The sequence below is a fragment of the Littorina saxatilis genome, linkage group LG9, assembly GCF_037325665.1.
Source record: "Littorina saxatilis isolate snail1 linkage group LG9, US_GU_Lsax_2.0, whole genome shotgun sequence".
NCBI classification, from domain to species: Eukaryota; Metazoa; Mollusca; class Gastropoda; order Littorinimorpha; family Littorinidae; genus Littorina; species Littorina saxatilis.
Genome location: NC_090253.1, coordinates 53,246,603 through 53,259,037, shown reverse-complemented (window position 1 = coordinate 53,259,037; position 12,435 = coordinate 53,246,603). Strand labels below are relative to the sequence as shown.

The window sequence follows — 12,435 nt, the reverse complement described above, 5'->3', positions numbered from 1 at the left end:
CATACTGTACAACAATGTTTTCTTTTTTTCGCATCGGAATGACTTTATATGTATGTATTGGCGGAACTGCCTGCATTTCTTTCTTGTTCTTGTATTCTCGTTTTTTCATGTACCCCCATGTGGTTTCTTGAATTAAATTTGCCTTGCCTTGCCTTGCCTTGCCTTGCCTTGCCTGATAACAGGAGGAATGGAGATGTCGGAGAAGGTAGCGGTAGTAGTAATAATGATGATGATGATGATGATGATGATGATGATGCTGATGATGATGATGATGATGATGATGATGAGGAGGAGGAGGCGGAGGAGAGGGAGGAGGACGACAACGATAATAACAACAACAACGATGACAGAAACATAACATGAAAAGTTGGTCGTTGAAGATGACGATCACGATGATGATTACTGAAAGCGTTAATCATTATCCAAAAAAAAAGTTAATCGCAAAGTGATCAACGTATTAAAAAGTAGTTGATACCAAATAGCATTTCACGCTGAAACCATGAGGTCAGACGGGCGACATGACGTGGTGCAGTGTACACAGAGTGGTGGCGGTGTGGATCAGGCCAGGTCCAGCTCATAGCAGCCGTCATATCCCATACAGTAACAGCCGTCACTGCGACTGTCCCACTGGACGGTCACTATGCCTTGTACTTCCCCTGAATGGATCTCCGTCACGGTGCCCGGTCCTCCTCCGTCCTGCACACAGTACACACTGCTCATTGCTCTGTTGGGTCACACGTGGGGGTGGTGGGGGTGGGAGGGATATGTAGGAGTTCGGGTGGCAGGTTTAAGTGATGGGGTAGCGAAAGGATAACAGAGACCAACATGATGTTCACTGCTCCTTGGGAGGGAGGGGGGAAAGATGGCGGGTGAAGCACATTTTATGAGGATAAGAAGGGGGCGGGAGGGGGGGGGGGCAGATGGTGGAATAATAGAAGGGTGAGGCGGAGGCTCGGAACAAGATGGGGAATGGGAGAGGAGGTAACTCATGGGAAGACAAAATGATAAAGGAGGGCAAAGAACTGCTTACTGCTCTGTGCCAACACTAGTGTGACGAGAACGGACATGAAAGGTGTTCCTAAAATAATCCTCACCACAATAGTGTCCGTCCCCCCTCCCCTTTACCTCAGTTTTAATTCGGTTGCCACTTATGTTAAGACGACAGAACCAGGATGTAGGTGAGACAGACAGCACAGGGACACCAGCACTTACCTGATTGCAATACTGGCCATCGTCCCAGTCCGGTCCCCGTCTGACCCTGTCCCCCACCTTCAGGACTGCTGCCAGGTCTGCTCTCCTTGGTTTGGCTGTTGCTCTCTGTCCTGTCAACACACACACACACACACACACACAAACACACACACAAACACACACACACCCACACACACACCCACACACACATAATAGACTTGTGTCTGTGTGTGTGTGTGTGTGTGTGTGTGTGTGTGTGTGTGTGTGCGCGATGCACGGCCAAAGTTCTCGATGGATCTGCTTCAAATTTGGTGGGCATAATTATTCAGGTAGACCCGGGACAGGACACAACCTGGTCGATATTTCAACACGTGCTCTCAGCGCGCAGCGCTGAACCGATTTTGGTTCCACCTCAGCTACCCGGGCCCCCATGCCGACACACCAAAGCCAAAGTTCTCGGTGGATCTTTTTCAAATTTGTACACCGTATTCAGCTACACCCCGGACACAATATCATCGATGAAATATTTCAACACGTGCTTTCAGCGCGCAGCGCTGAACCGATTTTGGTTTTTCTTTTCATTACACCATTCCCAGTAACTCTTCCTTATCTTCTCCAGTGTTTTGCGTTTATCTCCCTTCCTTCGTGTGGCTTCAATCCATATTCCCGTTTCTACGTTACTATTTTTAGAATGTCACTGCGCTGTCCAGAACGCTTCCCTTGCACCCGTAAGTTGTTCTTACTGTCAAAGTGAAAAGGTCGAATCAATTTATAGCCACGCGAAAAATACACTGTCACCTATCTCTATATATTTATAGATATACATATACATATATATACGGCTTCTCTGTGTGTTGGCGTACGGGAGATTGCCACCACCCCACAGAAGCCTTCTGGCAATCTCCCGTACGCCAACACCGTCTTGGAACCACCCTATGGCTCTTCCTCTGTCCAGCAGGCTTAACTTCTGTCGTCCGACCATCGTGATGTTGTGCCCTGGTCCGCCCAGGCCCTGGCTTTTATTGAGTAACCAGTGACCAGTTTTCACAGTCAAAGCATTAAGCTTCCACGTGCAGTGCATCATTTTGTCAGAAACACGCTATAGAAAAAATGGTGAGTCAGCATAAAACGGTAACATTTTCCAACTTTTCACCAATTTTCAACGCTCAGCCACTGACGCCCGAGTAGCACGTGCAGCACACCAAGCCTGTACAACAAAGGCAGGAGTCCACTCTGTGCGTGTGTGTAAGATCAGCGTTGTAGCTTGCAAAGTTTTGACAATAGCATCGATTTGCAAAAACACATGAAAATGAAGGGTGTTCCCTAACGTTTTGTGAGTAGTTTAGTTTCACTTCTGTCTGCTGTAGAACGATGACGCGAGGTTTGATTTCGTACTCGCTGGCTTTGTGCAAATTTGCATAACAACAATGGCGTCTACCAGTACGACACGTGCTGAAACACTGCTATCACAGTGGTTCATGGGGAAGTGGTGTGCGTGGGACCACTGCGATAGCAGTGGTTCGTAGTGAATGAGTAAACCACGCGCATTTGAAGTGATGGCCCTGCGTTCAGCGTAATTTTGATGCCAGAAAAAGGGTTATTTATACCCCCCACCTAAATCAGCTATTTTCTAAGTAAAACACTTGAAACTTTGCACTGAAGGGCATCAACATATCAACAGTAAACCCTGAACGTTTCAAATATCTGTGTTGAGTACTTCTTTAGTAATGATTTTTTTACCAACTAATACAAATGGCCAGTATACAGTGGAAAGCATAGGAAAAATCGCACAGTAGGGAGTGAGGTAAGGGACAATTACAGTGTAAGACACAAAATGGACCCTGAAAATATCATCATCAACAATATATTGATCATTATCTCCTTCAGTTTAAAATACCAACAACATCAGCAACAACAACAAAGAGATAACCATGAGGAAGAGTCTTTGATTATCAATTCACCATGACAACTGATCCACTCAATTGATGGAGCTACTATTGTCACGCCCTCATTATTTAGAACTCTTAAAAGTGCCACATGAAAGCAGACAGCGGAAAAAAAGAAGAACATCGTCTCAACAGACTGCGACACATAACGAAGTATTATTGAGTACAAACTCTCTTCATAAGCTGGATGCTGTGATCAGACTGTGATGTTACTGTAAAACAAAGTATGATTAAGTTATGCTGTCCATGTATGTCACCCTGTATCACGTCCCAGGACCGACAAGACAAGCTACAGTAGGAGCACAAAGAAAGAACGTTACCTAGTTCAGACAGATCTGATTTCAGACGGGTCAGTAGCTGGCTGTCAAATACGATGTCACCCACATCTTTGACTTTGGCGGTCGTTCCACTCTCTGACTCAAGGTCGTCCAGACGTAACTTCAGCTGCTTCAGCATCTGCAGGAGTGCGTCATCAGGGGCTGACGTCACCAGGTGATCGATGTTACCAGAGTTTGACGTCATCGCTGCCCGCGCTTTCTCCATGTCAGCAAATGACGTCATTATTGTATCTTCTTCTTTCTGAATGAGGTCATGGACCTGATGACGTCGCTTCTCACTACACTGCTGAAGGTCATCAAAGACATCATCCGCCTTCTTGTGCATGCCCTTGAACTTCTCTTTGGCAACCTTCATCTGAAACAATATGATGTGTCACAACATACAGGTAGGGATGAACAACCTTAACCGGCACGGTTGGCCTAGTGGTAAGGCGTCCGCCCCGTGATCGGGAGGTCGTGGGTTCGAACCCCAGCCGGGTCATACCTAAGACTTGGCAATCTAGTGGCTGCTCCGCCTGGCGTCTGGCATTATGAGGTTAGTGCTAGGACTGGTTGGTCCGGTGTCAGAATAATATGTGACTGGGTGAGACATGAAGCCTTTTCTGCGACTTCTGTCTTGTGTGTGGCGCACGTTATATGTCAAAGCAGCACCGCCCTGATATGGCCCTTCGTGGTCGGCTGGGCGTTAAGCAAAAAAAAATTGGGGGGGGGGGCGGGAAGGAATAGGTCGTACTGAACAGGACCTACACAATGACGGAGAACACACACACCTGTTTTGCCAGTCTTGCTCCTTTCTTCTTCAGTCTCTGTGACTGTTGTGTCAGCTCTGTCCTCTTCTCTCTCGCCACGTCTGTGATGGCCTTCACGTCTGGGCAGCTGCGGTGATTGGTTGTAGCACACAGCATGCAAATGAGCTCTTGGTGGGCAGAGCAGTAGAGTTCAGCCGGCCTATTGGAGTGGTTGTTACATGTTGCCTGGTGGTTTGCAGCCAATCGCTTTGCAGTTAGTTTATTGAGCTGTTCCAGGGTGTGGTCTCTAGTTCCAGGAAGTTTCTGATGATAGCTGGTGCATGCCTTGCACAGTTTGATACTGCATGCAAAGCAGTATGACGTTGCTGTGACGTTGTTTTCACACATGGCACAGATATGTGAACCAGTTAGTACATTGTGACTTTCCACCAGAGCTGCGGTGGCGAAGTCGGTAGGGAGCGAGTCAACCATGGTGGCCAGCTGACCTTGACCTTGCTGTGTGGAGGAGAGAATGGGGGCTCTGCAGAGGGGGCAACCCCCCTGTCCCCCTTCCTTCTGTAGCCAGGACAGAACACAGTCACGGCACGCTAGGTGGTTGCAAGGCAGCAGTTTGGGGTTGGTGAAATCGTCATGGCAGACTGGACACTCTATGTCTGCGCTTGTCACACCGGCCATGACACACTCTCAGGATTTCCAACTTTCCTGCAAACTTGAACTGATTTTCAACAGTGGAAAAGGTGAAGAAGTACAGGACGGGGTAAATATAGTAACGCCACGTGTACACTGCACAGTACAACTAAACTAGATTACAAAATGCTTTGCGTTTGGCACTGTTCTAATATTAAATAAACAAACAAACACACACACAAACAAATACATTACAGACCTGGGAACTCCTGTTTTGCATTTGGAGTATTTTCAAAGAAACTTGGTGTATTTTCGGAAACATTGATTGTACTCCACACTTTTGAACATCGATGATTCCAACATGCTTCGCGCGCGACCGTTGCACCTTTAAATGAAGTTTACCAATTACTTTAAAATAAATATTTCTTTCAATTTTTAATGACAAAAGCTGTAATCATTGATCAAATGCAGAGTTATGAAGTTATTTTAATCAGAAAAAGAATCAGAAAAAACAAATTCTCGTCGTATTTGATTTCCACCGACCGCGCGCACTTATCGTATTTTACATAATCAAGCGCACACACAACGGTGAAATTGTATGGGTTCTCAGGTCTGAAACAAACGTACAAGACAAAAAAGAAAATACACAGAAGGAAATTCTCCAGAAAAATACAGACGATATGTAGACCACAAACACACCACACAATAATACAAACACCACACAATAATACAAACACCACACAATAATACAAACACCACACAATAATACACACACCACACAATAATACAAACACCACACAATAATACAAACACCACACAATAATACAAACACCACACAATAATACAAACACTACACAATAATACAAACACCACACAATAATACAAACACTACACAATAATACAAACACCACACAATAATACAAACACCACACAATAATACAAACACTACACAATAATACAAACACACCACACAATAATACAAACACCACACAATAATACAAACACACCACACAGTAATACAAACACACAACACAATAATACACACATCACACAATAATACACATACCACACAATAATACACACATCGCACAGACTGCGTACACTACAGAAGAACACAAACCGCATGCAAAGTACAGACACACAAGCTACACGCAGACCACACACACAATACAAAAGTACAGAGTAAATGCATACTTTGTACAATCACAGTTAGTGCAACAAAATACTACGTGCATATTTTAGGTATTAGACAAGAGCAGAGTCAACAAACAAACTTTCAGACACAACACAGAGAAAAACTCATTCCACATGCAGATCACAGACACATTGAGAAGAGCTTAGTACACTCTGTGACTGCAATTCAAGTGACCCACTCAGTCAAGATAGGAATTAAGTCTCTCGGGATTCCCAACGTGAGTTACAAATACGCAGGACAGTATGCAATCTCTATATAAACTACGTTCAGATGCAATCTCTATATGAACTACGTTCAGATTATACAGACAAAACATAAAAGAATACACACTACAGGCTGGTTATCGGCGTAAAATAATAAAATACACAGTACAGATGCAGAAGAACATAAACTGCATGCAGACTACAGGAACATTTTGTTGCAGTTCTTTTCTCTCTCACATTAGCCTATATAACAGCACGACTCTACAGTGAAAGCTGTTTGTGATTTCTTCCCTAAATGATAAGCGACACACTAGATTTGATTACTGCGTCCTTCTATAACAATTCCTTCACTCTCCCTCAGTGTCAGCCCGCAGATAAACATCTGTGTTAAAATCAAATCAATAAAAACCTAAAGATGACTGAATTAAGAATCATACCGCATGAATAGATCCATACTTCATCTTTGAACACACAGATAGTCACACACACACACACACACACACACACACACACCCACACACACACACGCACGCACGCGTACGCACACACACACACACACAAACACACACGCACGCACTCATACGCACGCACGCACGCACGCAAACACACACACACCATGTGCAAACACACACACACACACACACACACACACATGCTGGATTCGAAAACATCCATTCTACCCGACCACCATCTAGTGAGTTATACTGGACTTTCAAATGTAATTCCCTAATCTATTAAATCTGTCATGGCTCTGCCTCCTCTGGCTCTTTCCGCACAGGCCTGACTGAAAACGCATCTTCTTTCACTTGCATACACATGATCCCCCCCCCCCCCCCCCCCCCCCCCCAGGACTGCATCTCGGTGACTATCATAAGCTGCTGCTTCAACGCTGTTTTCACGTGTGTCCATGTTGTTGAATTTGTATGTGATATATGGCTTTTTCTCATTCCGTTGCTTTGTCATGTTTTTGAGTTTTGAGTATTGTTTGCATGGAGTTCGGTATTAATTTTGCTTGTATGGCTTTGCTTGTATGACTTTGTTTTGCCTTTACCCTGTTTGCTTGGTCTTGCGTGCTTGGAGTGTGTTAAGCTTTTGTGTTTGCTTGCATGGAGTATGCTGAGTATGCTATGTTATGTAGATTGTGGGTCTTGTTCATTGTGTATGGTTTTATTATTAGTTATGTTAATTCTAGTTATTGTAAAGCGCATTGAGCATATATATGATTATGCGCTATAGCAAATGTCCATTATTATTATTATTATTATGAACCTTTTGAAGCTCATTTAGGTTAGCTAAAAACGTTGATTTCTCGGGAAACTGCAGCTTGGAAACCTTCTTACTTTTCGAAGAATGCATTGAAACCGAAAGTAGGAAATGACAGCATATCTGAACTTGTTTCTCTTTAAACAGTTTGTGCGCAGAGTGCAGAGGAACATAACACAGCGTTCTGCCCTTCTGTGTACACACGTATTTTTCAACACACCACTGCACAAGTAACACGAGTCTTGCCTTTCGTTCCACTGACCTACATTCAAGTAGCTGACATTCTCTTCAGTGCAGTCATACCGAGCGTTCTACCGCTGACAACTGACGGCACACAGTAACACACGCAATACACCGACCAGCGCCGTCGTTTGGATAGTTCGACACACACACACACATCATCATTATCACTCAGACTGTGTGGTCAAAAGACAGAAAGGGTTACCTGTCAGGTGTCAGCAGGGATGGTTTGATGTGATCGTTGCAATCAACACAACACGAAGTATCGTCAATGCGGAAGTGGGTGGTTGATCTATGGGAGGTAACTCTGTGCAGTAGTGTTGCTCTGTGATTATCTGCGGCTGTAGTTCCACAGGCGCCAGACACAGCGAGAGAAGCTTCGTTCTCTCCTTCTGTCTGATGGACGGTCTGTATGCATAGCGCAGGGTAGGGTAGGATAGGGCATGCATAGCGCAGGGTAGTGTGTGTGTGTGTGTGTGTGTGTGTGTGTGCGTGTGTGTCTGTCTGTGTGTCTGTGTGTGTGTGTGTGTGTGTGTGTGTGTGTGTGTGTGTGTGTGTGTGTGTGTGTGTGTGTGTGTGTGTGTGTGTGTGTGTGTGTGTCAGTCTTAGACAATAGAGGTCGTGGTTATGAAATTAACATGTTGAAGTATTTTTTCATGAGTATTTTGTTATGGTGCTGGTTAATCTTCTAAAGTATTTTTGTTAAATGTTATCCGATATTTTGTAACATCACTGTGCAAGCATGCTCATTGCGTGTGTGTAATCTGTGTTTACATTTTCTTCAACTTTGTTCTTAATATTCTGAAAGGCGACAGTTCTGGTTGTGACGAACAGATAGTAAAATGACAATAGTATTGTTGAAAACCAATCTTGGGGAATCTGATACAATAAAATAAACAAATGATCCGTGGCTGAATAGTGCAAATGAAGGATGAATTGATGGATGGATGGGTTGATGGATGGATAGATGGATGGGTTGATGGATGGATGGATAGATGAATGGGTTGACGGATGGATGAATGGATAGATGAATGGGTTGATGGATGGATGAATGGATAGATGAATGGGTGGATGGATGGATGAAAGATTGAGAAGTGAGACATGAAGAGTACGTGAGGTCAATAACAAAAGTCTGATTTCTTTTTCTAGTGTAAAACGTTACGAGATAGTAAAGTAAGTGAATAGAACTTATAGGTAGTGTGGGAGATGATAGACGATGGTCTGTTACCTATTGCTTACACCCAATACTTCTCTTCGCAAACTGCAGGTGTAGACCATGGAACTGTTGTGTAATTGTATTAAATCTAACAGGTGCAAGATTGCAACACGTATCTTATGGAGTCAGATTCAAAGTTGCAGCTGTCGTTTGTTCTTTGTCGAAAAACATATTTCATAGGACAGCTCTTTCATTGTTTTTGATTATCAATATTTGGCTGCGTCCGGTCCAGGAGAATGCTTTTCAGAATGGTGTCGTTAAGGTCAATGTATTAGCATGAACATCAAATAGCCTGGTTTAAGTCATTTTTTTTTCTACCAAATACATATATTCAAAATATTAAAAATAGTTGCACTACCTATAAGTTGTATTCACTCACTTTACTATTTGGTAATGTTTTACAATAGTACGCTATAAAAAGAAATCAGACTTTCGTTATTCATCTCACGTACGCTTCATGTCTCACTTCTCAATCTTTCATCCATCCATTCATTCATCCTTAATTTGCACTATTCAGCCACTGATCATTAATTTTGTATATTTAATTTCACCAGACACTCCAAGATTGGTTTTCAACAATACTATTGTCATATCTTACTATCTATTCTTCAAAACTAGAATTGTTTCCTTTCAGAATATCAAGAACAAAGTTGAACAAAATGTAAACACAGATTACACACACGCAATGAGCATGCTTGCACAGTGATGTTACAAAATATCGGATAACATTTAAGAACAATACTTTGGAAGAATAACCAGCACCATAACAAAATACTCATGAAAAATTACTTCAACATTTCAATTACATAACCACGAACTCTATTGTCTAAGACGGACAAGCCGTTTCCACAGCAATAGCCCAAAACATCGGATATAAATCATTATTATTCTTTCAAAGATTAACCAGCACCATATTAAAATTATCATGAAAATATCAGTTCAACGTTTTAATTCCATTATTACGAACTCCATTGCCAAAGACTGGCAAGTCGTTCCGACAGCGATAGCAGAAACTTCAGATATCAATCACAAACTAAATAACCAGCAGCTTAAAAATAGAACCGCGCAAAAAAAGTTCAATATCTTTTCACAAATCATAAAATATACTTTCGAAGACTTTTCAGCATCCCCAAAAGAATCACTGGAATGTCAGTACAACTATCCAGCCCTGAAAGTCCAACAAATGGTGTACTTGCCTTTGGCTAGTAATTCTGAAAATGTACTAGCCAGAGAGAAAACTTTACTAGCCAACCCACCAATTTGTTTCAGCAACTTTACTTGCATTTGGCGAGTAGATGATCATTTCTACTCGCCAGTTACATGTTTCTACTCGCCATAGCGAGTAAAATACTCGCTACTTTCAGGCCTGCTATCTTTAGCATTCAGACGTTATACTCTGAACTCAGTCATTGCTAGCACTCTCCAAGCAAACTAGCAATACAGTCTTGCTACGATAAAAAGAGGCGGTACATGGTACATCAACATACAACATCAGCAGAAGCCTCAGCAGAAGAAACAAGTCGCGTAAGGCGAAAATACAACATTTAGTCAAGCTGTCGAACTCACAGAATGAAACTGAAGGCACTGCACTTTGTCACCAAGACAGTATACTCGTAGCATCGTCACTCCACCGCTCGTGGCAATATGGCATTGAAATTGAGAAGCCAGAAAAGCGCGGAAGTGGTTGCGCTGAGCAGGATAGCACGCTTTTCTGTATCTCTATTCTTTTTACATTTAGTCAAGTTTTGACTAAATGTTTTAACATAGAGGGGGAATCGAGACGAGGGTCGTGGTGTATGTGTGTGTGTGTCTGTCTGTGCGTGTGTGTGTGTAGAGCGATTCAGACCAAACTACTGGACCGATCTTTATGAAATTTGACATGAGAGTTCCTGGGTATGATATCCGGATATTTTTTTTCTCATTTTTTCGATAAATACCTTTGCTGACGTCATATCCGGCTTTTTGTAAAAGTTGAGGCGGCACTGTCACACCCTTATTTTTCAATCAAATTGATTGAAATTTTTGTAAAGCAATCTTCGACGATGGCCGGACTTCGGTATTGCATTTCAGCTTGGTGGCTTAAAAATTAATTAATGACTTTGGTCATTAAAAATCTGAAAATTGTAATAATTTTTTTTTACATATAAAACGATCCAAATTTACGTTCATCTTATTCTACATAATTTCCTGATTCCAAAAATATGTAATATTTGGATTAAAAACAAGCTCTGAAAATTAGAAATATAAAAATTATGATCAAAATTAAATTTCCGAAATCGATTTAAAAACAATTTCATCTTATTCCTTGTCGGTTCCTGATTCCAAAAACATATAGATATGCAGGGCCGGACCCAGGGGGGGTTCCAGGGGTTCCGGAACCCCACCCCTGGAAAAAGCATGTACCTTGCTTTGAGTGTTTTTTGTTTTTTTTACTAGTTTTAGCACCAAAACAATGCTGCTCTTAACCCTCAAAACAAGGCCCAGAATGCACCAGATTGCACAGATTTTAACGGTTTTTCAAAAATTTTCCGGGGGAGCATACCCCCCGGACCCCCCTAGTTCGCGCGCCTGCTTTGCAGGCGAGCGCTTGTGGCTTTGCCACTTCGCTGATTTGCCCCCCCCCCCCCCCCCAAAAAAAGGAGGAACCCCCTCCCTTCCAACTCATTTGGTCCGGCCCTGATATGATATGTTTGGATTAAAAACACGCTCAGAAAGTTCAAACGAAGAGAGGTACAGAAAAGCGTGCTATGCAGCACAGCGAAACCACTACCGCGCTGAACAGGCTCGTCAGTTTCACTCCGTTTTGCACAAGCGGCGGACTGCGGTCATTGTGAAAAAATGCAGTGCGTTCAGTCTCATTCTGTGAGTTCCACAGCTTGACTAAATGTAGTAATTTCGCCTTACGCGACTTGTTAACTTTCTAAGCTTTTTTTTAATCCAAACATATCATACTTTATGGTTTTGGAATCAGGAACCAACTAGGAATAAGATGACATTGTTTTTAAATCGATTACGGAAATTTTATTTTAATCATAATTTTTATATTTTTAATTTTCAGAGCTTGTTTTTAATCCGAATATAACATATTTATATGCTTTTGGAATCAGAAAATGATGAAGAATAAGGTACAATTGTTTTTGGATCGTTTTATAAAAAAAATAATGTTAATTGCAATTTTGAGATTTGTAATGACTAAACTCATAAATTAATTTGTAAGCCGCCAAGCTGAAATGCAATACCAAACTCCGGCTTTCGTCGAAGATTACTATGCCAAAATTTCAATCAATTCCATTGAAAAATGAGGGTGTGACAGTCCCGCCTCAACTTTTATAAAAAGCATGATATGACGTCATCAAAGACATTTATCGAAAAAATGAAGATATCATTCCCAGGAACTCTTGTGTAAAGTTTCATGAAGATCGGTCCAGTAGTTTACTCTGAGTCGCTCTACACAGACACACACACAC

The 12,435-nt window shown here is 42.3% G+C and overlaps 2 protein-coding genes across 2 annotated transcripts in view; both read right to left on the bottom strand.

The window, feature by feature from the left end:
* Positions 1-305: 305 nt before the first annotated feature.
* The window catches only part of LOC138976492 (transcription intermediary factor 1-beta-like), a 98,886-nt gene continuing 86,756 nt past the window's right edge, over positions 306-12,435 (bottom strand). Inside the window, exon 6 of the mRNA XM_070349354.1 lies at positions 306-696. Within this exon, the coding sequence (XP_070205455.1) occupies positions 559-696 (138 nt within the window). The 3' untranslated portion in view covers positions 306-558. The remainder of the gene's footprint in view (positions 697-12,435) is intronic.
* On the bottom strand, positions 3,266-5,685 carry LOC138976953 (transcription intermediary factor 1-beta-like). Its single transcript, XM_070349847.1, has 3 exons — positions 4,246-5,685; positions 3,458-3,830; positions 3,266-3,273 (listed from the first exon to the last, which is right to left on the bottom strand). Exons 1-3 carry the CDS (start codon positions 4,897-4,899, stop codon positions 3,266-3,268), a joined length of 1,035 nt encoding a protein of 344 aa, XP_070205948.1. The 5' UTR covers positions 4,900-5,685.